This window comes from Pseudophryne corroboree, chromosome 11 (assembly GCF_028390025.1).
Source record: "Pseudophryne corroboree isolate aPseCor3 chromosome 11, aPseCor3.hap2, whole genome shotgun sequence".
In the NCBI taxonomy this organism is placed as follows: domain Eukaryota; kingdom Metazoa; phylum Chordata; class Amphibia; order Anura; family Myobatrachidae; genus Pseudophryne; species Pseudophryne corroboree.
In genome coordinates this window covers 289,507,688-289,521,327 of record NC_086454.1, presented here as the reverse complement: position 1 = coordinate 289,521,327, position 13,640 = coordinate 289,507,688, and the positions used below count along the sequence as shown (strand labels likewise).

General features: G+C 46.6%; 1 protein-coding gene across 1 annotated transcript in view; it reads right to left on the bottom strand.

Annotated features, from left to right (window-relative positions):
* LOC134968747 (5-hydroxytryptamine receptor 3A-like) overlaps nucleotides 1-13,640 on the bottom strand; it is a 107,665-nt gene that overhangs the window by 15,006 nt on the left and 79,019 nt on the right. The window contains exons 5-6 of the mRNA XM_063944241.1: nucleotides 10,322-10,494; nucleotides 1,162-1,322 (exon numbers count right to left, since the gene is read on the bottom strand). Coding sequence (XP_063800311.1) covers nucleotides 1,162-1,322; nucleotides 10,322-10,494 — 334 coding nt within the window. The remainder of the gene's footprint in view (nucleotides 1-1,161; nucleotides 1,323-10,321; nucleotides 10,495-13,640) is intronic.

Sequence of the window (13,640 nt, the reverse complement as noted above, 5' to 3'; positions counted from 1 at the left end):
CTTGCCGGATAATAACCAGTATTCTTATTGTTTGTCAGATTTATTTGTGATAACTTTTTAATATTACTGTAATTGCACCATAACTTATGTATTGTGCCGGCTGGCTAATGGCCCTCATTCTGAGTTGTTCGCTCCCTAGCTACTTTTTGCAGCCGTGCAAACGCATAGGCGCCGCCCACGGAGGAGTATATTTTCACTTTGCAAGAGTGCGAACGCCTGTGCAGCCGAGCGGGTACAAACACATTTTGTGCAGAACAAGACCAACCATGTAGTTACTTATTCTGTGCGATGTTTGCTGCGACGAAAGTCCCAGAATTGAAGTCAGATACCTGCCTGCATTTTTCCAAACACTCCAAGAAAACGGTCAGTTGCCACCCATAAACACCCTCGTCCTGTCAATCTCCTTGCGTTCGGCTGTGCGAATGGAATCATCGCTAGAAACAGTGCAAAACAACAATGCTCTTTGTACCCATACGCATGTATAGTTTTGAATTTTTTTAAATGATCGCTACGAAGCGAACAACGGCAGCTAGCGATCAACTCAGAATGAGGGCCAATGTTCATATACAAATTGTGGAATGTTGAGATATTTATATATCTTGATAATTGTTTTTTAAAATAAAACCAAATAAAAGCAAATAAAATAAAAGCAAATATATTTCTGACTAAAGGCCCATACACACTGGACGATGCACACGTCGCTAACGACCGTCGTTAACGACTTCCCTTGAACTTCCCTTGAACAGCTGAGCAAACGACATGAGCATACACACTACCAACGACCAAAGACCATTCATCGTTGAAGCATCCAAGCTGAACAGTTTATTAAAATAATGAGCTGGGAACAGGGCTGGTGAACAGTGGCTTGGTCGTTGGTCGATGGTCGTTCACACCATACACATTCAACGACGTCTCTGGTCGGTAACGACCATAGTGGAAATTGAGCATACATGCTCCACAGATAAGCGAGGGTCGTTAACGTCCCGCGGGGCCGCGCATCGGTGGTCGTCGGATGCATACACACTTGACGATATAATGAGCGACGTCGTTGATGAGGGCTGAAATGAACGACGTCGCTCATTTTATCGTCAAGTGTGTATGGGCCTTAACTCTGTAGCAGTGTTTTTTCTATTATCATTTCTGTACAACAGCTATCCTCACCGTAAAGATCACTTGGCTGTACCCTGACCCCTCACTCCATAGTGTTGTGTTGCTTACACTGATGTCCAACAGGGACCATTCTCCTTTGCTGACAAAAATATCCTGAGTGTTTTTGCCCACCTGAGAGGAATTGGATTTTGGACACATGACGATGTCTGCGACTGTGTAAAGAAGAAGGAATGCATCAGACATTTAGAGGTACGTTTACTAAGCAGTGATAAGAGCAGAGAAGTGACCCAGTGGAGAAGTTTCCCCATCAACCAATCAGCAGCTCTGTATAATTTTATAGTATGCAAATTATAGATGTTACTTCAGTGCTGATTGGTTGCCATGGGCACTTCTCCACTGGCTCACTTCTCCGCTCTTATCACTGCTTAGTAAATGTACCCCTTAGAGACATGCGCCCCTACAGAATGTAAATACAATATGTTACTGAATATTCCTTTCTGATAGGTTTCAAAATAAGCCTTACAATGTGACAGATGTACTACAGTAGGCACTGTGTTTATTTTCTTGATTTTATTACAGTACATTGGGTTTTGAAAATAGGTAAGGGGGGGAAGGGGCAATAATATTGTGCCTAGGGGCAGCCTGGCTCTTAAATCTGTCACTGCCTCCTGAAAGTTTCCCTTTGGGTTAATAGAAGACTGTAATATTCAATGTCCATAGGCCACTTACAACTCTTCCCAAAATTGTATTCTTGTTTTTACATACTATATTGTATTTGGACCTTTAATTCCTGACTATGGTAACACCATATTTGTTAAGTTGTGCTGGAAGGGTGCTTAAACCTATTTTTTTCTAAAATAGTATTAGGTGCTTTATACCACAGTATGCAGAGATCTGGAAATACTGTACATAAGAACAACAATGTATGTATTAAAATTAGAGATGAGCGGGTTCGGTTTCTCTGAATCCGAACCCGCCAGAACTTCATGTTTTTTTTCACGGGTCCGAGCGACTCGGATCTTCCCGCCTTGCTCGGTTAACCCGAGCGCGCCCGAACGTCATCATGACGCTGTCGGATTCTCGCGAGGCTCGGATTCTATCGCGAGACTCGGATTCTATATAAGGAGCCGCGCGTCGCCGCCATTTTCACACGTGCATTGAGATTGATAGGGAGAGGACGTGGCTGGCGTCCTCTCCGTTTAGAATAGATTAGAGAGACACTTGATTTACTAATTTTGGGGAGCATTAGGAGTACTCAGTACAGTGCAGAGTTTTGCTGATAGTGACCAGTGACCACCAGTTTTATTTATAATCCGTTCTCTGCCTGAAAAAAGCGATACACAGCACACAGTGACTCAGTCACATACCATATCTGTGTGCACTGCTCAGGCTCAGGCCAGTGTGCTGCATCATCTATTATCTATATATAATATTATATATATCTGTCTGACTGCTCAGCTCACACAGCTTATAATTGTGGGGGAGACTGGGGAGCACTACTGCAGTGCCAGTTATAGGTTATAGCAGGAGCCAGGAGTACATAATATATTATATAGTGAGTGACCACCAGACACACAGTGCAGTTTATTTAATATATCCGTTCTCTGCCTGAAAAAAGCGATACACACAGTGACTCAGTCAGTCACATACCATATCTGTGTGCACTGCTCAGGCTCAGGCCAGTGTGCTGCATCATCTATATATATTATATATCTGTCTGACTGCTCAGCTCACACAGCTTATAATTGTGGGGGAGACTGGGGAGCACTACTGCAGTGCCAGTTATAGGTTATAGCAGGAGCCAGGAGTACATAATATTATATTAAAATTAAACAGTGCACACTTTTGCTGCAGGAGTGCCACTGCCAGTGTGACTAGTGACCAGTGACCTGACCACCAGTATATATAATATTAGTAGTATACTATCTCTTTATCAACCAGTCTATATATTAGCAGCAGACACAGTACAGTGCGGTAGTTCACGGCTGTGGCTACCTCTGTGTCGGCACTCGGCAGCCCGTCCATAATTGTATATACCACCTAACCGTGGTTTTTTTTTCTTTCTTTATACATACATACTAGTTACGAGTATACTATCTCTTTATCAACCAGTCTATATTAGCAGCAGACACAGTACAGTGCGGTAGTTCACGGCTGTGGCTACCTCTGTGTCGGCACTCGGCAGCCCGTCCATAATTGTATATACCACCTAACCGTGGTTTTTTTTTCTTTCTTTATACATACATACTAGTTACGAGTATACTATCTCTTTATCAACCAGTCTATATATTAGCAGCAGACACAGTACAGTGCGGTAGTTCACGGCTGTGGCTACCTCTGTGTCGGCACTCGGCAGCCCGTCCATAATTGTATATACCACCTAACCGTGGTTTTTTTTTCTTTCTTTATACATACATACTAGTTACGAGTATACTATCTCTTTATCAACCAGTCTATATATTAGCAGCAGACACAGTACAGTGCGGTAGTTCACGGCTGTGGCTACCTCTGTGTCGGCACTCGGCAGCCCGTCCATAATTGTATATACCACCTAACCGTGGTTTTTTTTTCTTTCTTTATACATACATACTAGTTACGAGTATACTATCTCTTTATCAACCAGTCTATATATTAGCAGCAGACACAGTACAGTGCGGTAGTTCACGGCTGTGGCTACCTCTGTGTCGGCACTCGGCAGCCCGTCCATAATTGTATATACCACCTAACCGTGGTTTTTTTTTCTTTCTTTATACATACATACTAGTTACGAGTATACTATCTCTTTATCAACCAGTCTATATATTAGCAGCAGACACAGTACAGTGCGGTAGTTCACGGCTGTGGCTACCTCTGTGTCGGCACTCGGCAGCCCGTCCATAATTGTATATACCACCTAACCGTGGTTTTTTTTTCTTTCTTTATACATACATACTAGTTACGAGTATACTATCTCTTTATCAACCAGTCTATATTAGCAGCAGACACAGTACAGTGCGGTAGTTCACGGCTGTGGCTACCTCTGTGTCGGCACTCGGCAGCCCGTCCATAATTGTATATACCACCTAACCGTGGTTTTTTTTTCTTTCTTTATACATACATACTAGTTACGAGTATACTATCTCTTTATCAACCAGTCTATATATTAGCAGCAGACACAGTACAGTGCGGTAGTTCACGGCTGTGGCTACCTCTGTGTCGGCACTCGGCAGCCCGTCCATAATTGTATATACCACCTAACCGTGGTTTTTTTTTCTTTCTTTATACATACATACTAGTTACGAGTATACTATCTCTTTATCAACCAGTCTATATATTTGCAGCAGACACAGTACAGTGCGGTAGTTCACGGCTGTGGCTACCTCTGTGTCGGCACTCGGCAGCCCGTCAATAATTGTATACTAGTATCCAATCCATCCATCTCCATTGTTTACCTGAGGTGCCTTTTAGTTGTGCCTATTAAAATATGGAGAACAAAAATGTTGAGGTTCCAAAATTAGGGAAAGATCAAGATCCACTTCCACCTCGTGCTGAAGCTGCTGCCACTAGTCATGGCCGAGACGATGAAATGCCAGCAACGTCGTCTGCCAAGGCCGATGCCCAATGTCATAGTACAGAGCATGTCAAATCCAAAACACCAAATATCAGTAAAAAAAGGACTCCAAAACCTAAAATAAAATTGTCGGAGGAGAAGCGTAAACTTGCCAATATGCCATTTACCACACGGAGTGGCAAGGAACGGCTGAGGCCCTGGCCTATGTTCATGGCTAGTGGTTCAGCTTCACATGAGGATGGAAGCACTCAGCCTCTCGCTAGAAAAATGAAAAGACTCAAGCTGGCAAAAGCAGCACAGCAAAGAACTGTGCATTCTTCGAAATCCCAAATCCACAAGGAGAGTCCAATTGTGTTGGTTGCGATGCCTGACCTTCCCAACACTGGACGTGAAGAGCATGCGCCTTCCACCATTTGCACGCCCCCTGCAAGTGCTGGAAGGAGCACCCGCAGTCCAGTTCCTGATAGTCAGATTGAAGATGTCAGTGTTGAAGTACACCAGGATGAGGAGGATATGGGTGTTGCTGGCGCTGGGGAGGAAATTGACCAGGAGGATTCTGATGGTGAGGTGGTTTGTTTAAGTCAGGCACCCGGGGAGACACCTGTTGTCCGTGGGAGGAATATGGCCGTTGACATGCCAGGTGAAAATACCAAAAAAATCAGCTCTTCGGTGTGGAGGTATTTCACCAGAAATGCGGACAACAGGTGTCAAGCCGTGTGTTCCCTTTGTCAAGCTGTAATAAGTAGGGGTAAGGACGTTAACCACCTCGGAACATCCTCCCTTATACGTCACCTGCAGCGCATTCATAATAAGTCAGTGACAAGTTCAAAAACTTTGGGTGACAGCGGAAGCAGTCCACTGACCAGTAAATCCCTTCCTCTTGTAACCAAGCTCACGCAAACCACCCCACCAACTCCCTCAGTGTCAATTTCCTCCTTCCCCAGGAATGCCAATAGTCCTGCAGGCCATGTCACTGGCAATTCTGACGAGTCCTCTCCTGCCTGGGATTCCTCCGATGCATCCTTGCGTGTAACGCCTACTGCTGCTGGCGCTGCTGTTGTTGCCGCTGGGAGTCGATGGTCATCCCAGAGGGGAAGTCGTAAGCCCACTTGTACTACTTCCAGTAAGCAATTGACTGTTCAACAGTCCTTTGCGAGGAAGATGAAATATCACAGCAGTCATCCTACTGCAAAGCGGATAACTGAGGCCTTGGCATCCTGGGTGGTGAGAAACGTGGTTCCGGTATCCATCATTACTGCAGAGCCAACTAGAGACTTGTTGGAGGTACTGTGTCCCCGGTACCAAATACCATCTAGGTTCCATTTCTCTAGGCAGGCGATACCGAAAATGTACACAGACCTCAGAAAAAGAGTCACCAGTGTCCTAAAAAATGCAGCTGTACCCAATGTCCACTTAACCACGGACATGTGGACAAGTGGAGCAGGGCAGGGTCAGGACTATATGACTGTGACAGCCCACTGGGTAGATGTATGGACTCCCGCCGCAAGAACAGCAGTGGCGGCACCAGTAGCAGCATCTCGCAAACGCCAACTCTTTCCTAGGCAGGCTACGCTTTGTATCACCGGTTTCCAGAATACGCACACAGCTGAAAACCTCTTACGGCAACTGAGGAAGATCATCGCGGAATGGCTTACCCCAATTGGACTCTCCTGTGGATTTGTGGCATCGGACAACGCCAGCAATATTGTGTGTGCATTAAATATGGGCAAATTCCAGCACGTCCCATGTTTTGCACATACCTTGAATTTGGTGGTGCAGAATTTTTTAAAAAACGACAGGGGCGTGCAAGAGATGCTGTCGGTGGCCAGAAGAATTGCGGGACACTTTCGGCGTACAGGCACCACGTACAGAAGACTGGAGCACCACCAAAAACTACTGAACCTGCCCTGCCATCATCTGAAGCAAGAAGTGGTAACGGGGTGGAATTCAACCCTCTATATGCTTCAGAGGTTGGAGGAGCAGCAAAAGGCCATTCAAGCCTATACAATTGAGCACGATATAGTAGGTGGAATGCACCTGTCTCAGGCGCAGTGGAGAATGATTTCAACGTTGTGCAAGGTTCTGATGCCCTTTGAACTTGCCACACGTGAAGTCAGTTCAGACACTGCCAGCCTGAGTCAGGTCATTCCCCTCATCAGGCTTTTGCAGAAGAAGCTGGAGGCATTGAAGAAGGAGCTTAAAGGGAGCGATTCCGCTAGGCATGTGGGACTTGTGGATGCAGCCCTTAATTCGCTTAACAAGGATTCACGGGTGGTCAATCTGTTGAAATCAGAGCACTACATTTTGGCCACCGTGCTCGATCCTAGATTTAAAGCCTACCTTGGATCTCTCTTTCCGGCAGACACAGGTCTGCTGGGGTTGAAAGACCTGCTGGTGACAAAATTGTCAAGTCAAGCGGAACGCGACCTGTCAACATCTCCTCCTTCACATTCTCCCGCAACTGGGGGTGCGAGGAAAAGGCTCAGAATTCCGAGCCCACCCGCTGGCGGTGATGCAGGGCAGTCTGGAGCGACTGCTGATGCTGACATCTGGTCCGGACTGAAGGACCTGACAACGATTACGGACATGTCGTCTACTGTCACTGCATATGATTCTCTCAACATTGATAGAATGGTGGAGGATTATATGAGTGACCGCATCCAAGTAGGCACGTCACACAGTCCGTACTTATACTGGCAGGAAAAAGAGGCAATTTGGAGGCCCTTGCACAAACTGGCTTTATTCTACCTAAGTTGCCCTCCCACAAGTGTGTACTCCGAAAGAGTGTTTAGTGCCGCCGCTCACCTTGTCAGCAATCGGCGTACGAGGTTACATCCAGAAAATGTGGAGAAGATGATGTTCATTAAAATGAATTATAATCAATTCCTCCGCGGAGACATTGACCAGCAGCAATTGCCTCCACAAAGTACACAGGGAGCTGAGATGGTGGATTCCAGTGGGGACGAATTGATAATCTGTGAGGAGGGGGATGTACACGGTGATATATCGGAGGGTGAAGATGAGGTGGACATCTTGCCTCTGTAGAGCCAGTTTGTGCAAGGAGAGATTAATTGCTTCTTTTTTGGGGGGGGTCCAAACCAACCCGTCATATCAGTCACAGTCGTGTGGCAGACCCTGTCACTGAAATGATGGGTTGGTTAAAGTGTGCATGTCCTGTTTTGTTTATACAACATAAGGGTGGGTGGGAGGGCCCAAGGACAATTCCATCTTGCACCTCTTTTTTCTTTTCTTTTTCTTTGCATCATGTGCTGATTGGGGAGGGTTTTTTGGAAGGGACATCCTGCGTGACACTGCAGTGCCACTCCTAGATGGGCCCGGTGTTTGTGTCGGCCACTAGGGTCGCTAATCTTACTCACACAGCTACCTCATTGCGCCTCTTTTTTTCTTTGCGTCATGTGCTGTTTGGGGAGGGTTTTTTGGAAGGGACATCCTGCGTAACACTGCAGTGCCACTCCTAGATGGGCCCGGTGTTTGTGTCGGCCACTAGGGTCGCTAATCTTACTCACACAGCTACCTCATTGCGCCTCTTTTTTTCTTTGCGTCATGTGCTGTTTGGGGAGGGTTTTTTGGAAGGGACATCCTGCGTGACACTGCAGTGCCACTCCTAGATGGGCCCGGTGTTTGTGTCGGCCACTAGGGTCGCTAATCTTACTCACACAGCTACCTCATTGCGCCTCTTTTTTTCTTTGCGTCATGTGCTGTTTGGGGAGGGTTTTTTGGAAGGGCCATCCTGCGTGACACTGCAGTGCCACTCCTAGATGGGCCCGGTGTTTGTGTCGGCCACTAGGGTCGCTAATCTTACTCACACAGCTACCTCATTGCGCCTCTTTTTTTCTTTGCGTCATGTGCTGTTTGGGGAGGGTTTTTTGGAAGGGCCATCCTGCGTGACACTGCAGTGCCACTCCTAGATGGGCCCGGTGTTTGTGTCGGCCACTAGGGTCGCTAATCTTACTCACACAGCTACCTCATTGCGCCTCTTTTTTTCTTTGCGTCATGTGCTGTTTGGGGAGGGTTTTTTGGAAGGGACATCCTGCGTGACACTGCAGTGCCACTCCTAGATGGGCCCGGTGTTTGTGTCGGCCACTAGGGTCGCTAATCTTACTCACACAGCTACCTCATTGCGCCTCTTTTTTTCTTTGCGTCATGTGCTGTTTGGGGAGGGTTTTTTGGAAGGGACATCCTGCGTGACACTGCAGTGCCACTCCTAGATGGGCCCGGTGTTTGTGTCGGCCACTAGGGTCGCTAATCTTACTCACACAGCTACCTCATTGCGCCTCTTTTTTTCTTTGCGTCATGTGCTGTTTGGGGAGGGTTTTTTGGAAGGGCCATCCTGCGTGACACTGCAGTGCCACTCCTAGATGGGCCCGGTGTTTGTGTCGGCCACTAGGGTCGCTAATCTTACTCACACAGCTACCTCATTGCGCCTCTTTTTTTCTTTGCGTCATGTGCTGTTTGGGGAGGGTTTTTTGGAAGGGACATCCTGCGTGACACTGCAGTGCCACTCCTAGATGGGCCCGGTGTTTGTGTCGGCCACTAGGGTCGCTTATCTTACTCACACAGCGACCTCGGTGCAAATTTTAGGACTAAAAATAATATTGTGAGGTGTGAGGTATTCAGAATAGACTGAAAATGAGTGTAAATTATGGTTTTTGAGGTTAATAATACTTTGGGATCAAAATGACCCCCAAATTCTATGATTTAAGCTGTTTTTTAGTGTTTTTTGAAAAAAACACCCGAATCCAAAACACACCCGAATCCGACAAAAAAAATTCGGTGAGGTTTTGCCAAAACGCGTTCGAACCCAAAACACGGCCGCGGAACCGAACCCAAAACCAAAACACAAAACCCGAAAAATTTCAGGCGCTCATCTCTAATTAAAATCACTCCAGTGGTTCCCAAACTAGGTGCTGTGGCACCCTGGGACAGTCCTGGATTTCCCACCTGGGAACCTAGGCACCAGCGTAGGGCCCCGCTGGTTCCAAGGGGCCCATGGTCAGGCCTCATGAAATCCATCCCATCCATGATCTATCACAAAGGCTGGCTTCTAGTTAAATGTTTTACAAAGACTCAGTAAGGCTAAGCAAATAAAAAACATACATATGTTGATGTATATATTATATGTGCTGGCAGTGTATACAGGATTGGCAGTGGCACTGTATACCAAAGCTGCTATGCAGAACCCAGGACTGGGTATTAGGTTTCTCTTCCCTAAGCCCGCCCCCAGACTCCTGTGAATTAGCCAGTGAGAGTCTGGGGGCGGGCTTAGGATATGGAATCCTAATACTGAGTCCTAGGTTCTGCATGGTGGCTGTGGTATTCAGCGCCGCTACTTATCCTGAACACATGCCAGCACATTTATTACAAACATCTTCCCATGTATGCTTATATATCCTTAGTGTTACCCCCTGCACAAGGTTGATACTGTATAGTGTGTTTGTTTTTTCCTGTCGGGGGCCATTGTGTTTGATGTATTCCTGTAGTGACCAATGTGTGCCTGTCAGGGTCCAAATTGTTTTTTGTTTATTTTTCTGAATCAGGCCCTTGGTAATCTTAATAAACAATTTACAGTAGGCAGCATTTTTTAAAATTTGCCCTGGGCTCCTTCAACCCTAGTTATGCCTCTGTATTCAATATACTTACTTGTATGTATATAGGAGCCAAAGGTCAAAGAGCAGGTCTGTTTGTCAAATGGAAACTTAAAAGTGTCCAGTGTACAGGAACTCACAATTCGCATTGGCTTATAATCACTGATTAGCCCATCACTGGAGACAAAGACATATGGAATCACTGCAGAAGTTTGGTCTCCATCAGTCCTGTATAATTAAAGATATTTTGGAACTCAGCATTACTTATAAAGATTTTTTAAATCTGACATACAAGACAGAACAAAAATGTAACATTATCATAGCAATGCACCAGCAGGTTGCAGTCACCGCAGCTGTTAGCCGGGAGCTGCGGTGCTGCTGCTGAGTATGGTTCAGAAACAGATATAGTTAACCAGCCCTAGCCTGTGGCCTCACAGTACCCACCCTAATCACTACCATCAGAACACACTCATGAGGGCCAATGTATTTTTTTCCTGTGTGGGTCAATGTGTTTTATTTTTTTTACTGTTGGGGCTAAGAATGATTTTTTTTTTCTTTTTCTGCAGGGCCTAATGAGTTTTATTTCTCTTACGTCCTAGGGGATACTGGGAATCCATTTAGTACCATGGGGTATAGACGGTTCCACTTGGAGCCATGGACACTATTTCTGTGCCCCTTCTACAAGACTCAGTTTAGAAAATGTTCCTGACTTAGTCGGTCACATCTCTGGAAGCTCCTGAAGAGTTTTCTGCATTCATTTTTAAAGTTTGTTATTTTCAGGCAGGACTGGATGGCACCAGTCTGCCTGCTTCGTGGGACTTAGGGGGGAATGGTCCAACCCCACTAAGGGTTAATGGTCCCGTTCCCCGCTGACAGGACGCTAGCTCCCGAGGGAACTATTCGCAAGCAGCTTAAAAGGGGGCTTACTCCATTTTATGCACTTAGACACATAAAGCCAGTATAAAGAAGAGCGAGAAGACCGCGTGCCATTGCATGGGCTAGGCTTCAGACACTGACTGCAGGAACACACAGCTCCTCCAGAGAGGCTCCAGATTACCTCAGTGGTACCAAAGGGTTATAGCAGGGGGGGGGGGGGGGTTTATACTTGTGTACTAAGGTGGTCATCCCGAGTTGTTCGCTAGCTGCATTCGTTTGCTGTGCAGCGATGAGGCAAAAAAAGGCACTTCTAAGAATGCGTATGCGGCGCAATGCGCACGCATGGCGTACTATTACAACGAATGATGTAGTTTTACACAGGGTCTAGCGATGCTTTTCAGTTGCACAGGCAGCCGCAGAGTGATTGACAGGAAGAGGGCGTTTCTGGTGGTCAACTGACCGTTTTCAAGGAGTGTTCGGAAAAACGCAGGCATGCCAGGAAAAACGCAGGCGTGGCTGGGCGAACGCAGGGCGTGTTTGTGACGTAAAATCAGGAACTGAATAGTCTGAAGTGATCGCAAGCGCTGAGTAGGTTTGAAGCTACTCTGAAACTGCACAAAAATATTTTGTAGCCGCTCTGCGATCCCTTCGTTCGCACTTCTGCTAAGCTAAAATACACTCCCAGTGGGCGGCGGCATAGCGTTTGCATGGCTGCTAAAAACTGATAGCGAGCGATCAACTCGGAATGACCCCCTTAGTCTGCAACCTGGCTAAGCTTGGCTTTAGCCATAAGGGCGCCATGAGCTTGTTCTGCTTTTTCTCTTTGTCTCTCAGGAAGGGCTCTTTGTGGGTTAATTGTAATTTTAACCTTTTCCTGTGTGTGTGCTGTTACTGCTGCAGTATGTCAGGCAAAGAGTGTGTATCATGCAAGGCACAGTGTTCCTCTTCTCCAGGGGGTTCACTAGTGTGAAAAAAGGCATTTGTTTCCCCCAGCACCCTGAATGATAACCGTAACCAGATATAAATTCCACATAATAATAGAATTCAGAGATCTTCGTTACACATATTTGAATGATATCACTAAGCTAATTGAGCATCTACCATTATATATGTTTGTTGTGAGAGGCAGAGAGGTTCCTGCATTAGGAGGAGGTGCAGGCCCTGACATGCCACATGGAGCATTATGGGGTTGCTCCAAGGTAGGTAGCTCCTAGCTTAGACATATTGTAGTAAGGAGCAGTGGCGGAACTAGCGAGCGGTGGGCCCAGGTGCGACAAAATGCTTTGCCCCCCCCCCCCCCCCCCCCCACATCCCCCCCCCACACACATCCCATCCAAGTCCACCCCCTCACCCCTGGAGAGGATCTGGTGAGGGGGACCTGCTCAGGGCCAGAGAAATGGATACCTAGCAACAGTGCCGTAACTAGACATTTTAGCACTGTGTGCAAGAGACGGCATCGGAGCCCCACCCCTGCATGCAAAACAGGGGCAGTGCGCGCTGTAGGCGCGCGCAAAAATACATAGTGGCGTGGCTTCGTGGGGAAGGGGTGTGGCCACAAAATAATACCAATTCATAAAACGGTGCACAGTAGTCTCCATTATTCAAATTACGCCGCACAGTAGCACCACCACACCAGGTAGAGACCCTTTTACACCTTACAGCGGACAGATTCCTCTTTTTACACATTACAGCAGACAGCGTGCACTTTTTACACATAACTGCAGACAGCGTGCCCTTTTTACACATAACGGCAGACAGCGTACACTTTTTACACATAACAGCAGACAGCGTGCCCTTTTTACACATAACGGCAGACAGCGTGCACTTTTTACACATAACGGCAGACAGCGTGCCCTTTTTACACATAACGGCAGACAGCGTGCCCTTTTTACACATAACGGCAGACCGCGTGCCCTTGTTACACATAGCGGCAGACAGCGTACACTTTTTACACATAACGGCAGACAGCGTGCCCTTGTTACACATTACGGCAGACAGCATCCCATTTATTACACATTACGGCAGACAGCGTCCCATTTTCACACATTACGGCAGACAGCGTCCCCTTATTACACATTACGGCAGACAGCGTCCCATTTTTTGCACATTACGGCAGGCAGATTCCCCATTTATTACACATTACGGCAGACAGCGTCCCATTTTTTGCACATTACGGCAGACAGCGTCCCATTTTTTGTACATTGCGGCAGACAGCGTCCCATTTATTACACATTACGGCAGACAGCGTCCCATTTTTTGCACATTACGGCAGACAGCGTCCCATTTATTACACATTACGGCAGACAGCGTCCCATTTTTTGCACATTACGGCAGATTAGATAGATAGATAGATAGATACATAGATAGATAGATAGATAGATAGATAGATAGATAGATAGATAGATAGAAAGATAGATAGATAGATATACTTACCGTTTCCACTGGCTCAGGCTCCTCGTGCAGCTTCTGGCAGCCTTCTGGCAGGGGAGAAGAAGGAG